The sequence below is a fragment of the Strongylocentrotus purpuratus genome, unplaced genomic scaffold (assembly GCF_000002235.5).
Source record: "Strongylocentrotus purpuratus isolate Spur 01 unplaced genomic scaffold, Spur_5.0 spur5_scaffold_21, whole genome shotgun sequence".
Classification (NCBI taxonomy): domain Eukaryota; kingdom Metazoa; phylum Echinodermata; class Echinoidea; order Camarodonta; family Strongylocentrotidae; genus Strongylocentrotus; species Strongylocentrotus purpuratus.
Genome location: NW_022145607.1, coordinates 33,800,649 through 33,817,701, shown reverse-complemented (window position 1 = coordinate 33,817,701; position 17,053 = coordinate 33,800,649). Strand labels below are relative to the sequence as shown.

The 17,053-nt window shown below is 35.5% G+C and overlaps 1 protein-coding gene across 1 annotated transcript; it reads left to right on the top strand.

The window, feature by feature from the left end:
• The first annotated feature begins 475 nt into the window (after positions 1–475).
• Positions 476–16,754, top strand: LOC115928036 (neuronal acetylcholine receptor subunit alpha-10-like). Its single transcript, XM_030994570.1, has 7 exons — positions 476–623; positions 1,382–1,426; positions 3,983–4,092; positions 13,754–13,934; positions 14,787–14,955; positions 15,994–16,182; positions 16,472–16,754. Exons 2-7 carry the CDS (start codon positions 1,418–1,420, stop codon positions 16,672–16,674), a joined length of 861 nt encoding a protein of 286 aa, XP_030850430.1. The 5' UTR covers positions 476–623; positions 1,382–1,417; the 3' UTR covers positions 16,675–16,754.
• The last annotated feature ends 299 nt before the right edge of the window (positions 16,755–17,053 follow it).

The following is a 17,053-nucleotide window of genomic DNA, read 5'->3' as shown; positions in this document are numbered from 1 at the left end:
TAAGAGTCCAACCCGGGGTGTCAGAATGGGCACGGTTCCGCTATCCCTATTTTTAATCCGTCTATTATGGGGGAGGGAGTCCAATCAGCTCTCCAAACGCTCCAAAAGGGAGGCCCCAAGTATCGTTCATCCATAAAAGGGCCCACTTCGGGGTGGGGGTTGGGGGAGAGCGTTTCAACTACAAATCCGAATCTTAGAGATCCAATGTCATCTTGCCCCTATAACTTGGCTGCCATCACTTAAAATAGATAAATCCTCATCAAACTGAACGCAAACGAAATTTGTTAAAAACAATAACAAGCTAGATCAATTAATTATAGTAATAGCAGTAGTAGTAATGATAGTAGTCGTATTGATTAGAAAAAGAATAATATTGATGATAATACAAAAAAATGATGATGATGATGATAATCATATTGAAATATTATGTCTATGTACATATATATATATTTGTTTATATTTTATTGTCCTCATCAGCTTTGGGAAGAAACAATAATACTCAGAGCGTTCTGCTAAAGCAACTCTTAGATAACTATGGACCAATCACAGTCAGACCTGTGCGTGACGTCAGACGATCTACGAATGTGTCCTTCAGACTCCTTCCGGGTGAGCTCATCGAGTTCGTAAGTGAATTTCATAAGCATCATCACACTATTAAACCACCATTAATAAGTTTATCATTGAGGCTATTGTCGAACGTCAATTCTAAAAGGTTATTAAAATATTGGAGTTGTTTTACAAATTGATGCTTAAAATCACATGTCCATATACAGTCGATAATGGACAGAAAAAACAGAAAAATGGAAACCGAGAATTATCGATGTTTTATCATAACTTAGTCACATTTATAATCGATAAATGACACATATTTGGAAAGCTTAGATCCTCTACTTTCATTTGTCATAACTCTTAATGATGCATATTTCACGCATAGGTGATTAAAATGAATTTGAAGAGAGGAAACCAAAAAGTTATTTGGCGGGCGGTACCTGAATTTCAAAGAGAAAATCACATTTCTAGAAAGCTGAGTTTCTGCCCTTTCATAATACCTCAGTCAGGAAATATGAGCTAGGAATAACAAAGTTCTGTTTGTTTAAAGTAGTGCTTGCATTTCCATAATTTTATCAAACGAATGCGTTTTCCCTGGCTACCTGCTGTAGCAACAAACAGAATTGACAAAAGACTTAACTCCGTTTCGTTGACAATCAGCCATGCATGAAGTCTTTCGTCTACGTATGATTGTCAACGAAACGGAGTTAAATCTTTTGTTAATTCCGTTTGTTGCTACGGCAGGTAGCCAGTGAAAACGAATTGAAAAAGCACCGTTTTCGCTCGAGAGCATATAATTGTGTAATCATTTTCCTTTCACCTTTTTTGACAGGACGAAGAAAACCAACACGTGAAGCTATCGGGACACATGCGAATGGTAAGAGTTCATTCAGTAGATAAATTTTCTCAAAAAATGTATTCAAATTTATTTTGGGTACACTGTTGGTATCTTTCCTTTATCACAGTTGAGAAGTTGATATATTGTTCCTTTCAAATATACACGTGAAGTCATGAGCGGTGCATCACCATATCTGCCACATGTATCTTTTAAACAAAGTGGAACAATAATTCCCAACAATTATAACGACACAGTGGCCGTATACCCCCATTGAATAGTTAAATACATGAACAGGAAAGAGAAAAAGGGAGAGGAGGGCAACGTGTAAATAAATGTATATGCCCCCTTCAATATCATCATGTTGTTATTTTATCCAATTTCATCCACCCAGTCCAACCCCTCCCTTAACTGATCCCTCGCAACTCCACTGACAGGACTTATTGAACAAGTAAGATTCAAGTTTTGTTGTCGCTCCTACATCTTGAAAATTATGACTATTACGTGATATAGGTCTAAGCGACAACATGCAAAGTACATGTATCTTAATGGAGAAAAAAAATTAATTTCCTCTGAAGATTTTTCTTTTGAGGTCGCTATCCTAGTCAAGCATCGCTGATGGTAGCGGTCTCCTGCACTTTATTCCATAGATAGTTCGGATAATACTTTAAATGTATGAAATGTGTTATAGAAATATTAAGATCGTTATTGTATGTATTTATGTAAACGTTTTGACACGAAGTTATTATTGTTTGTATATTTTGTATTATACCTTACGTTAATATGTTCTTTGTAGTTCAGTTATTGTATTTGGAAAAATGTAGAAATAAAATAAAATCAAATCAAATCAAATCAAATCTGGTGGATCACATGCTTCGCAGTTCCAGTCCCGCCGCTTCTTTTGGCTAGACATTAATCAACAATTGCCACTATCCAACCAGGAGTAGAAAATGGGTACCTGGTAGGAATATATTATTCGAATGCTTTCAGCGCATGAGGGCAGATAATTGGCTAAAGCCAGGGAAATTCCAGATTCAATTCAAGATTCAAGATAATTTATTATCTGATTTACAAAATACAGAAATTCGTCCTCCACTGGCGAGTGACATATACAAACAACATAAACAATATATAAATACATTCGAGGATACAAAGAAAATACAATAATAATAATAATAATAATAATAATAATAATAATACTAATAATAATAATAATAGGAATAACAAAACTGACATGTAAATTTAAAAAACTGGCATTAAAAATCGAAGCTCGAGAATGCAAAGAATGCATAAAATAAATGAAATAAAAGTGCTCTGAACATTCACCCCTTATGTCCCATAAATGGTATATATATATATAGGATTTTATTGAAATCAAAACATTAAAACCCAAGAGCAAACAGTCCAAATACTGACAATTGTCTTGGGTACAAAATAAAATTTAAATCAAATATACATAATAAAATAGCAGTAATGAATGAATACATAAGTTACATAACTTAAAATATCTAATAACTAAACTATTATCAATAAATATTGCAAAAAGGACATATATACAATAACAACAATACGTATACATCATTAGAATTACTGTGCAATTACCGAGCTGTGCAATAACTATAACGAGAGTTCATTAAAAAGAAAATTAAAATGCTTAAGACTGGGTTTAAAAAGATCAATGGTGAAAAGAGGGGAATATGTCAGCGAAATGTTTTTTTGTTTTAAGTATTGAGATGGTACAAGTAACATACAATAAAGAAATACCCAAGAGAGTTTAGAAAGAGAAGAGAGTAAGATAGAGGAAGAGAAAGGAAGAAAATGGGAAAGGAGAAGAGAGAGAGAGAGAGAGAGAGAGAAAGAGAGAAGGAAGAGGATAGGAAGAAAATTAGGGAAATATCAATACCCTATGTAGAATCTGTAAAATCAGCCCAAGTATTCAATATGGTAGACATCATTGCAATCAAACTGAAATACATGTAACATTCAATAAAGAAAAATTCCAAGAGAGCATAGAGAGAGAAAAGAGTAAGATAGAGGGAGAGTTTGAGGAAAAAACAGAGAAAAGAACAAAAGAGAGCGAGAGAGAGAGAGAGAAAGATGAGTCGCATGGAGTAGAACAGAAAGGAAATGTGAGGGAGAAAGAGAAGGTGACAGAAAACGAGGAGTTCTGGATGTGAAGAGATGAAATAGAGTACAGGCTATCAAGAACAGTGACTGTGCGTGGTAGAAAAAACAAACAATGAGTTATCGACATTCGACATTGCAAGCTAGAGATAGACCCTATGATGTTAAAAATTAGAATTAAAATTATGCCGAGAAAGGAACCTAGCCATTACACATTTAAATACACATATGTCATAGGACAGCGGCCATAACATACTAAAAAACATGTAAGAGGGCATGCATTAGAATACTTTGCAAGTGCCTCGGTTGTATGGATACGTGCGTAATATACAGCTAACGTCATTATAATCTGTATTATTATTATGACTATTATTATTAGGAAGGGCGGCGTTATTATTATTAATATTTCCATTATTATTATTATCATCATCATCATCGTCATTAATTGCATATTCACCTTATTATTTCATTCAGATATGGACGGATGAGAACATGATATGGGATCCTTTGGATTTCGATGGCGTCAAATACGTGACCGTTAAAAAGAACGATGTCTGGGTTCCCGACATCTGCCTCTATGAAAGGTAAGATGACGTCATTAACCACTGTTTAAATCTTACTTCAGGCCAATACAACGTAGGAGTTCTGGGGATTGGAGTAAGCCCTCCTACCCTCCAACCCCGTCCCCTCTACCCCCTCCCCTCTCATGAACATGTTTATCTAATTGTTTTTATATTTTGTATTGACAAAAAGCTGCCACATAATGTTAGGACTACTATTTTAAAAAATATATACAAAAAAAATGTGTTGCTCGTCAGAGAATTTGGGGGAGAAAAGGAGGAGGAATTTCATAAACTTCGGTCGTTTACACATACGTGCATGCATTGTGCTTTCAGCACAATAAGTAATGTTGAACTTGTTTTTAAATGAGTAAATTGTCAGGCACATGTATTATTGGAAAAGCCAAATACGCGATCGGCTTCTACAGCGAATGGTTATATGATAAGGTCAAGTAAAAAAACAAATGTAATGAGTTTCTCTTCCGGACCTTTTCAAAAAAAGGAGGAGGCAGCGCTTTACTATTTACTATTTTCCATTTTTTTACAATTTTTTCCAAGGTATATCTTTTCACAAATATTGTGCTATTTGAGTTGATGCAATGAAAAGATATACCTAGGTCAGCCATATTTAGCATGGCGGCCATCTTGAGAAAAAAAAATACAAAGAAGTAAATAGTAAAACACTGCCTCCTCCTTTTTTTAAAAGACCGGACGAGAAACTCCTTACTTTGTTTTACAATTCGCAATAAAGAGAGCTTCACACCTCCCTCATCATGTAATTACAGTTGGCCGTGCTCTCCCGTGAGAGAGATTATAATTATAATTACTACACGTTGATCAACCGTATTACCCTTGTTGCTATCTCCAATTTGTTTACTTAGGCAATATACAGTGTGGGTCGAAACAAACTTAACATCTAGAAAATTGCTAATTATTTTAAAAATCATCTATGAACACTAAATTTGTATACATCTTATGAAAGAGTGTTTTATCCCGAATCATTTAGTATCATTTGTTGTGTTGAATGTGATTACGCTTGGATGGACAGGAGGCATTGTTTGCGAGAGTGCAAAAATCGACTTGCGCCAAAGTTACTTATGCGATGTTTGAATAAAACGATTGGAATTTAAGTATTAATTCGGTCTTTGCAGATCCAAATAACATCCCTAACAAAATTAATCATGTCACACATATTACATATCAAATTTCAAATATCAAAGAACATTTGTGCGCGTGTATGTGTGTGTGTGACTTTGCTTCAGCAAAAAGCATATGCAATGCATCTCATTTGATACATTCAATCCATTCTCTCACTTTCGCTTTACCTTCTGTTCTTTAATAATAACACAGAGTTCAGTGAACACGCGCGTCATTTCGGTTGCACCGTCAGTTGTCATTCTTTTCAAACCTTAAAAAACAAATAATAACTACGGCGGGGGAGGGGGAAGGGGTTGGGGTGTCCGAACGAGCCTTAAAAGTGGGGTACTCAGGGCCGTCTTTACACATAATTGCTTGGCTTCACTTTGACACTCACAACAAGGCGCAATTTTTTTTCTGTGCTTCTTTTTTGGTCCTTAAATGGAACATCGACCGCCCCCTCCCACCACCCCCTTTAACACGGTCATGAACAAAAGACATTACCACCCGATCAACAAGGCTTAGCGTGCTAATTGAAATTTGAACGGATTAAACATCACATTATTGCGCAGGTCGATTTTTGCACTCTCGCAAACAATGCCTCCTGTTCAATTCAATTCAATTCAAGTTTATTTTTCATTTCCACAGAAATCAGAACAATATTTCATTAAAACAAAACAAAAAATTGAACAAGATAACATGTGAATAATATCATTTACAAATACTTAAACTGCATATAAACAAAGTTTGAATAACATAATACAAAAAAAAATTGATATTTTCTATGGAAATGGAGGGACCCATTAAAAAGTGGATACTTGTAGATTATGGGTCCCTCAAAATAACAAAGTAGCATTACACAAATTAGCTTATACAGAACAAAAAACACAAATATATTAATATAAAAGTTTGCTCTTTTTTTTAAAAATAAAAATAAAAAATAAAAAATAAAGTAAAGACAATGACAAGCCCGCGAAGACAGAACAGTAACAAGTAGAGACAATGTAAGACAGAGAAAGACATTCAATAACAAAAAAAAAACGAATATACAGCACAGACGTGGACGTAACATTTCCAAAATAACAAATCAGTTATTCTACATTCCGTATACTATTGTCAATACAAATCAGATTATCAGTAAAAAGTAAGACCGTATAAATCGATAACTGCGCATATAATTATTAAAGAGAAAATAAGGGGAAAGTATGCGCGTATTCTCCTCAAAATGACCAAGACAATGATGCATCGTGTATAATGTGTAAGTATTAGTGTGTGTGTGTGGGTGTCAGGGGGGGGGGTAAATCAAACTAATTTACTTTATATTTTAAGAACAAAAATATTTTTAATCTTTTCTTAAATGTATATAATGAAGGGGCATTTTTCAAGGAATCAGTAAAGGAATTCCACAAATTTGGGCCATCATAGATAAAAGTGTTTTTAGCGAAGGAAGTTCGAAGTAATGGCAAATGGTACTCTTCCGATTGTCTAGTTGAATGTTGATGAAAAGAGCGATTTTTTAAAAACATATAGTCTTAAAAATTTTTGGCAGCAAATCATTAGTATTTTTATACATAAATTGACCTAATTGAAGCAAATACAAATCTTTTACTTTCAAAATACTATTATCATAAAACAACGGATTAGTGTGTGCACGAAAATCTGCCTGGGAAATAATTCTAACTGCTCTCTTCTGTAACAATAAAAGTTTGTCTAAAATGTTCTGATGAGCGTTACCCCATGCGAGTAAGCCATAATTCAGATAAGGTAATGTTAAGGATGAATATAATGTTAATAATGCTGAAGATGGGAGTTGTGTTTTAAGTCTATTTAATATACCAATATTTCTCGAATTTTTTTTAGAAATGTTATCGACATGAACTTTCCATGAAAGCTTATTATCAATTATTACACCTAGAAATTTAGAATGTGTAACCTTTTCCAAATGAGTGTCATCAAAAACTAAATCAGTTGGCAAAGAATCTATTGAATTACTAAAAAGAATATATTTAGTCTTTTGTAAATTTAAAGACAGCCTATTAGCTCGGATCCATTGAATAATTTTTTCTAATTCAAAATTTACAATTTCAACAAGAGTATTTGGATTTGTATGTGAAAAGAACAAATTTGTATCATCAGCAAATGATATAAAAGACGCCATATCTGATGATCTATAAAAATCATTAATATAAATAATAAACAAAAGCGGGCCCAGCAAACTACCTTGAGGAACCCCACAATTAATATTTCGTAATTCAGAAGTGTGACCATCCAGAAATACAAACTGTTTCCTATCGGAAAGGTAACTCCTGAACCACTCCAAGGCCTTCCCACGTATACCATAATGAGAAAGTTTATGAAGCAAAATATCGTGGTCGATCGTGTCGAAGGCCTTGGAGAAGTCCAGGAGTATTCCAACCATATGATAAGAGGAGTCGAGAGCATGAGCTACCTTTTCAACAAGTGATAATAATGCATGACTCGTGCTATGTTTCTCTCTAAATCCAAATTGGGAATCACAAAAAATATTATGAACTTTCAAAAAAGCAACTGTTCTTTTATGTATAAGTTTTTCTAAGACCTTCGAAAGAGATGATAATAAAGATATCGGGCGATAATTATTTACATCTTGCTTATCACCCTTCTTAAATAGTGGAATAACTTTTGCAATTTTCATAACATTAGGTACTTCTCCATTCAAGAAAGACAAATTAAAGATATGAACCAATGGATCTACAATGAAAGGTATTATCCCTTTTAAAATAAAGTTATTAATATTATCAACACCAGAACTTTTCTTGTTTTTCAAATGAGAAACAATATCTATTATTTCAAATCTATGAGCTGGAACAAAGAAAATAGAATTTGTATTTGGGGCGTTTAAAAAATCTGTGAAAGATTTTTTTGATTGTGGTATATTTTGTGCTAACGTCTCACCAATCGAAGAAAAGTGTTTATTAAAAATATTTACAATCATATCAGAATCATCGATCACTTCATTATCCCTTTTTATTTTAATAATATCATTTTTATTATGGACCAAATTCATAGCCTGTTTAAGAATTTTCCAAGTATTCTCCATATCATGTTTATAAAACTCTAAGCGATTCACGAAATAATTCTTCTTTTCAAAACGCAAAATTCTAATCAAAGCATTCTTATACGAAGTATATTTACTTTTAGTTCTATCTGTAAGATTTGCTTTATACTTATAGTACAACTTATTCTTTTTATTAATACACCTTAGAAGAGATTTCGAAATCCAGGGAAGTCTAGGGGTAATTTTATAATTATTTACTTTATCTCTTTGTAAGGGAATACATGTATCTAACTCTTCATTCAGAATATCTAAAAAATTATTATACGAACTATTTACATCATCAGTGTTATAAACACTTGACCAATCTGCGTGCTCTAAACTGGCTCCAAGTCTTGCTATATTCTCTGGGGAAGCTCGACGTCTTAATGGACGAGGCCGTCCACCGTGGACTGAATTTGAAAGAGTAAACTGAGTAAAAATGGGATAATGATCAGATATATCAGAAAGTATAATGTATGAATCAGGATGTGGAATGACATTACTAAAGATATTATCAATCAATGTAGCAGAATTATTAGTTACACGAGTGGGCTTAGAAATAAGTGGGAAGAATGAATTTGATAAAAATATTTCCAAAAAATCATGACATAAATTATCACTATCATATTTTAATAAATTGATATTGAAGTCACCCATTATAAAGCAATCTTTATTAATCATTACCGAATTATTCAAAATATCAGTTAGGGACGATAAAAAATCTAAAGTATTACTACTTGGGGGTCGATAAACTACACCAATTATCACATTCTTCCGACCAGGCAATAAGATTTCAATAAACAAGGATTCCAAGATATTGTTCATTATAGTAATATCATTACAAACATTGTAAGAATAATTTTTTGAAACATATAAACCAACACCTCCTCCAAGTTTTTCCTTCCTACTACTAAAGATAAAATCATGTTCATGTAGGGCAAATGGTGGGTTAGGATCTGTGGTTAACCAAGTCTCGGTAAGCCCAATTATAGAGGGAAGACATTGGGACGAATTATCTAAGAGGAATTGAAAATCATCAAAATGTTTATTAATACTTCTAATATTTAAATGGAATAAAGAAAATGTATCTTTATTAATATTATTATTACACATAAAGTCTTTGAATTGATGGTTAGTAATGTACTCAGTTAGAGAATTGGCGATAGTCTCATCATATCGATCATCACGAAGAGAATTAAACGCTAAGTTATTATGTAACGTATCCATTTAGAGTTTGACCACAAAAGGATTGCGTAACAAAATAGTAGTATAATATACAATAATGCGCAGTATCTAAAATGGAAGTTTCAAATTTAGTTAGAAAATGAGAATCGGTCTGTATGGACAACATTGTGATATAAAAATGGAAATTAAGTATAGACAAGAACAAATACACAAGTAAACATAGACAAACAAAAGACGAACATTTAACAGATATGAATATATTACAAGAAATCTCCGCAGGCTTGGAGAACAAACGATAAACATCCGCAAAATCGTAACAAAGCATTACAAAGCAAAACAACACTATCTTGAACTCCCTGATATAGATAAAGAAGTTCGAAATAGATTTTCAATGTAGACTAGTCATAATTATAATTATACGCAACAAAAGAGTGAATATAACAGAAATAATAATGAAAATTACTTTCATTTTTTAGAAAATACATATACAAAAAAACAAATAAAAGAAAAAAGAAAAAAACGTCATTATTAAATACTTATTTATTTAGACCTCATGCGATTGCGCATCGTGGCAGACCGTGAGCAAAGCATCCTGAGGGCAGAAAAAAAACAACAACAAAAATGTTACAAGCTCCAATATCAAAATTATTTAGAATAAGGCGAAAACAGGAAATGTAAGTCAGTATTCAAAAGACATTTGAGTGAGAAAGGATGGGGTATAAAAGAGCTGAGAATGACAAAGTCAACGAAGCGTAAACCGCGGGATAAAAGAAGGGGGGGGGAAACAATGACAAAGAGGATTTTTAAGAACCAAAGATCATCTTTAAAAAGAAGGGCTATTAAAACAGAATTTTGGTTACGTTTATTAATTCACTAACGAAATATAAATAAAGGAATAAGAATACCTTAAGAGCATGCATACTGAATGTTGAAAAGAAAACGAACAGGGTATATGGGTTCAGAGCCAAGAAAATAGTGTCAGCGCAAAAACTTATTTGAAGCGTGATCTGTAAACAGACAATAACACTAACCTCTCAGCTCCGAACCCAAACACTCGATGATAGTGTTTATTCATGCTTGAAAGTCCATGACATCAGAGATGCTAATTCCACAGAACAATCATTACACTAAAAAGTAGGACGCGAAAACCCCAAATAATCCTAGACAGCCGAACAAAAAGCCTCTGTCATAAGAGAAAGCAATCTACTAATTTGAAAAGCATTCCCAAAATTTCATTCCAGTGAAAGTGAAAAGCCAGTGTTCACAATCCCAAGCGCACGGCAGAAAAAAAGGTTATTTTATGTTTAAGCTTTCTCTCATGTGAAGACACCCGGCTCAGCCGTCTAAAACATTCCTGCCATACATTACCCAACCTGCAATGCATTACCCAACCTCCAATGCCCGGGGGGGGGGAATCACTGAATATTTGAACCAGGCATAGAAACGCTCAAATTAGGATAAACAAGATAAATGCAAATATAGTAAATCAATGAAAATTGGGTAGTTCAAAGAATTGAACATTTTGCGTTACAATTAAAATAGATGAACTCCTAACAAGCACGATATGGACCGTATGATGTATTAACCATGACCAATTATTATGAATAAAACATTTTAAACAAAGCATTAAAGAACGCTTTTAAAACACCATTATAAAGGTCAATAAACCAATAAGCATCAATTAACACAGTGGATTGTATGGGTTCTGAGCCAATGAAACGGTACGTATTACAAACTGCTCAGTTTAGACCCCAAAAACCCGATGGTAGCGTAAATTCATGCTTGCTACTGTAGTGCATGCTTCATGAAACTAGAATTCGAAGTGTGTGTTAAGGGGGCAGGGGAGAGGGGGGGGGGGTGATATTACCATCATTGAATACTTGAACCATGCATAGAACACCTATATTGGGATAAATGAAAAAGTGCAAATTTGGGTAAATCGGTAAATTTATCCTTTGCACAACATTTATTTTATATTATATAGATCTATAATATTATGAATTTGTCGTGTTTAAATCAAATCATGAGAAATGTAAATATAATAACTGCTTTATTTGCGAAAAATATCAACATTCAAAATTCAAAATTCAAAACAGCTCACAGAACATTTCTGTTCGTTAGATCTGATCTTGTCAAATGCCTGTCATTTGCAAACTTATCAAATTCAAAATATCAGTTCACACACTTCATATTGAATTCAACCAGATATTTGACATTTAGTGACTTTTTGAATGAATTTTTGTTCATTAAACCAGTGTTTTAAAAAACAAAAAAACAAAACAAAACAAATCCAGATAAATTTAAATATAATGAACTCATATCAGTTCACAAACTTCACATTCACTTTAACAAAACAAAAGTTTATAGGTCACTCGGTCCATTTTGTTTGTTAAGTGAAATCTTGTCATTTGCCGGTCATTTGCAGGCTTAACAAAAACATTCACAACCAGTTCCCAAACTTCACATTGAATTAAACATTATTATTCATCATTCAGTCCATTTCTGTTCCTTAGATCAATTTATCAATGTTTTCCAAAACAATTTATGATGAATGTAAATGTAATAAAATGATTTTCATTAGCAAATATGTCAAAATTTTAAAATTCAAAACAGTTCATAATCTTCACATTCAAATTCAAACTTACCAAAAAGTAATTCACTCCATTTCTATTCGTTAAGATCAGAGATCTTTTCGTTTGCAAAACTATCAAAATTCAAACAGTTTACAATCTCACATTCCATTTAACTAAAACAACATTGTATATCATTCAGTCCATTACTGTTCAGTAGATCAATGTTTTCTTTAAGATTCAGTTCATCAAAACAAAAGGGTGTTAATTTAAATCATTATTTTTTTCCAATAACAACTGTTCATCCAAGCGTGAACACATACCACACAAAAATGATGCAACTTCATTTGGGATAAAACACTCTTTCATAAGATGTATAATAATTAACTGTTCATAGATGATTTTTAAAATAATTAGCAATTTTCTAGGTGTAAACATTTTTTTACTTACAAGGTATAGCCCACGTGTTCATTAATTCAATATCGTCTAAGCGTCACGTTATTTCCTAAATGACAGCGATCGATCGAAGGAGCCGGATCCAGGGTTTAGCTTCTGTTTCATAGACGCAGGCTAGGTTACAGTTGAAAACACCCGTCACTCGGACGGAATGTGGCCGGTTCGCGTCTTATTAGGGACTTTAAGATTGAGTGGACGAGAACACGACGAACGCCGACTGATCATGCGTGTCAACGTACTCAACTGCCCACGTTTACTACAATTAGAAATCAATTAGATTGCACTCGACGATATACATGCATGCAGGAAGTAACACTATGAACATGACGGACAAAAAAAGAGGACAAAATATACAGTTCCTCATTCTACCCTCAACAATTGCTGTGGTAGACAAAAGAACATCCCTTCACTGCTATTATGTAAAAATGTGTAGAACAGGTGAATATGCATGTCACACCTGTTTTACACATTTTTACATAATAGCAGGGAAGGGATGTCCTTTGTCTACCTGAGGAACTGTATATTTTATGCGCACGCGGCATACTAGTACATTGAGCATGTTTATGTAAAAGCTATATAAATATCAATATGTGTGTATGTACTAGATTTAGGAAAATCAAGGTTGACGCATTCCCCATTGCCGACTGAGACGACGTGACGCATGCGCAGTGCCTTAAAATGACGTCACACGTTACAGTCAAAGCTGTCGACGTGCAAATCTAAAAGTCCCTATTATTTCGTACCACGGCGAGCCCAGATTTACCTCGCGAGGGAAACCTGCGCATGCACAATCGCGAAGGAAACCGGTAGGGTGCTCAATAGGCCGAATTGTGGACTATCGGACAGGCTATTAAATGGAGAAGAGTCACCACCTTCTCATAGTTAGAACCTACTACACTATTTGTATAAGAGTAGGGGAAACCCAGGTGTAATGGTCCACCTGTACATCCCAGTCAGTAATACAGGTAGGAGAGACCCTAGGGTTGCAGTGATTTAGCTCTCTTTTCACCCTCTTAGGCACAGTTGACACCAAATACCCAATAATACAAATTCAAAAACAAAAATGTTGATAAGAAAACAAAAAATTTAATTTTGTTTCCACGAGTCATTTGGCTACGAACATCGATATTTGGGTAGGGGAACCTTTCATTTGTGTACATAACGTTTGCGACACTGCTTTGAAATAGGTCCAGGCCGGTTGTGCCCCCATTAACTGTTGGTGTCATAGTCCCAATCCACTACGATTCTTACTCCGTCACAGTGTCGTCAAGGATTTCATCAGCTACGCAGATACTTACATCATCGTGTCGAACGACGGGACCATGGACTGGTACGTCCAGGTCATCGTAGCCGCTTCCTGCCCCATCGATAATACCTACTTTCCCTACGATGTGCAGCACTGTAACCTGACCTTTGGCCCTTGGTCACTGATAACAGATGAGGTAAGGATCCCCCCCCCCCCCCCCACTCCGAGGTCGGAGGGACCGCAATCGTTAACCAAAAAAAATCCCGGTAATGCCCGCGTCACACTGTCCCGAGGTTGACATAAGATGGACACATGATGAAAGATATGTTCAAATTCGGCTCTGATCGTAAAGACATCGGGCCATATCGGGCCATTCGTGAGGGCATCTTAAGCCATCGTATGACCGCCATTGGATTTTTCAGGCTCCGGCAGCAACTTCGTGAGCGATGGCAAAATCTTTGGCGTGACAAAAAATTACCCGAAGACCTTGCGAAGGTTAATTTTCGTGTTGAATTCATGTGTCCATATTGCCCTTCCAATCGTCTCATCTTCGTCTGACTCTTCACTTAGTGTGATCATCGGTGCCATCGGGCATTTATCCTCTTACGAAGACAATACGAATGAAACAAAAAGCTGCCCGATTGTCTTCGGAAGGCAACACGACTACATGAAGCTCTCGCAATACCATCGTGTACCCATCGTATTATAGAACGATGACATCGAGATGGGACCCCGATGTCGGTGAAGACAGCCAAATTTAAGTAGCTCAAGAACTTCCCATGAAAAAGCCAACCTCAGAGCCACAGCTTTTTCAAGTTAGACAGAAAATGAAACATAGACAACAAATGACAAAGCACAATATCCAGAAACTGTCTGTCAGGCACTGTATACTCAACTGAGATGTGAAATTAATATTGCAAATCAAGGCTACCGACTGCCGAGCTTAGACCAAAACTGCAATTGCAGACCGCTCATATTCAATTTGGAGTTATTGGAAAATTGAAAAACCTTATTTATTACTTTTATTCCTTCAACAATTTTGTTCCAGGTCCTTTTTCAAAAGTCCTTTTTCGCCGATGCCAATTGGAACTTATTCCATAAAAATGGAGTCTGGATACTGGAAAAGACAATATACAGAAATGAGATCACAGAATCGTGTTGCTACAATTTCTCTTGGTCCACAGTCAAGTTTACCCTGCAAATCCGCCGTCAATCAAGTAAGTATACATTCCATTATCATAATAAGGGCCAAATGCATTGCTTAATTCATTCTTTCATTAATTTTTGATTAGTTAATTCATGCATTTATTAACTAATTCATCCATTCATTCATTCATTCATGTATTCATTTAATTATTCATTCATTCATTCATTCATATATATATTCATTCATCCATTCATTCATACTGTAACGAAACCGGTGACTCTGACAAATTTTGCCCAGCAGCTTACCTTGTCATTTTGCCTCCTGCTTGCAGGTTTTTCAAGTCCATTACAAATTCACCGTAGATCCGTTCGACAGAGATATACTGCCCCGTTGACCTTGACACCACTCTGATATATTAGGGACTTTTAGATTTGCACGACGAGAACGTGGACTGCGACGGGTGGTATCCTTTTAAGGCAATGCGACGTCCTTTTAAGACACTGTCGGGCACTGACAGTGCCTTAAAAGGATGCCACACGTGGCAGTCCACGTTCTCGTCGTTCAAATCTCAAAAGTCCCTATTGCCATGTCCAGGGGTAGTTGTCCTAGGTGTTAGTTGTCTGGGGGTAGAAGTCCGGGGTGTAGTTGTCATAGGGCGGTAGTCGTCCTAGAGGGTGGTTGCCCTAGGGGGTAGTTGTCCTAGGGGGTAGTTATCTTAGAGGATGGTTATCCATTATGGGGATATCCGGGGGATGGCTGTCCAGGGGGTAGGTATCCGGATACGCTCTCTCATACACATCGGTGGGGAATCTTGTAGATTAATGGGAAAGAATATAATAAATATCTCAGAATAAGTAAATTTATTTCATGGGGTGAGGTCACCTTTTTTTTTCTTTTTTTTTTTTTTTTTACTAGCTTTGACCCAGAAATATTTGTATGTACAGAAAAAATGCAAAAGAAAGTAAGTAAAATAAAATAAATATTGACAATATGCTTTATTTGCATATTACTATATTTGCATATTCAAACAGAGTACATTTGCATATTTGAGTAGAGTGCAGTTGTGATTTAAACTGGTTACATTTTCATATATTCGTCGCGAATGCAGGTTTCTACACTCGTACTGTCGTTGTCCCATGTATTCTCCTGTCGGCGTTGATGGTGCTCGTCTGTTGGCTTCATCCAGCGTCTGGTGAGAAGGTGACCCTGGCGGTCAGTAACCTTCTGGCGTTGATCCTCTTCCAGCAGCTCGTGGCCGATAGACTGCCACCAAGCGGTGAGACTACGTCCATCATTGGTAAATATGCCTTTACTTAAGAGACGGCTGAGTAGTTGTCTAATTCTTTGTACGTCGGTTTTGAACAGAATCGTAGTAGGCCCACACATCCTTTGATAAGAATCGTTTATCAAATGCCCTCATAATTATACTAAATAGTCTATACCACAAATAACTATTTTCCCATTAGCACATTTCTGTTTGCAGTGCATTAAAAAAAAGAAGAAGCAAGATTCGGTCTTTTTGTTTTACGCCCCAGGCCCCCTTTAGAAAAGTTACTAATGACGTGACACCCTCTTCTCACCCTCAGTGATTTTCTTCACCGTGATGATTGGGTTGAGTTCTGCTGAGGTGGTGTGCTCCATCATTGTCCTGCGACTCTACCACACCGGTGGAAGGCGGCCGATACCCAACTGGTTGAGACGCACGATGCTGCACCCGTTCATCATGCGTCTCTACACGAACGCAGAGTGTACCGCCATGCTGCGAGCCGAGGATAAGGATAACGAGTAAGTATAGCCCGATGCCACTGAAAGATCCTTAACAATTACTGTCCCACAGACAGCTTATCCCGGAAAACTACCCCTTGGACAAATCTATCTCCTATTAAAATCGCCTCTTACGTCAATGTCGCCTAGTTTAGTAATACTTATACTATCTAATATTTCATATTTTGTTGTTAAGGTTGTGTTTCGATCTTAAAAATCAATTCCGAAACCGAATCAATTTAAGCCTATTAAAATTGATCAAAATAAGACTTAATGATCGCCCCCCCCCCCCTCCCTCGGCCCCGTCTTATAAAGAGTTGATATTAATCGCGACTTATTTTCGTTTTATATCAATGGCAACTATGTACATAACAAATATAGGAGATTGCAAAGTTGTGATTGAT

Coding starts and splice junctions, on each gene's coding strand:
- LOC115928036 (XM_030994570.1), top strand. Junction 4,093..13,753: donor GACATCTGCCTCTATGAAAG/GTAAGATGACGT, acceptor ACTCCGTCACAG/TGTCGTCAAGGATTTCATCA. Junction 16,183..16,471: donor TGAGACTACGTCCATCATTG/GTAAATATGCCT, acceptor TCTCACCCTCAG/TGATTTTCTTCACCGTGATG.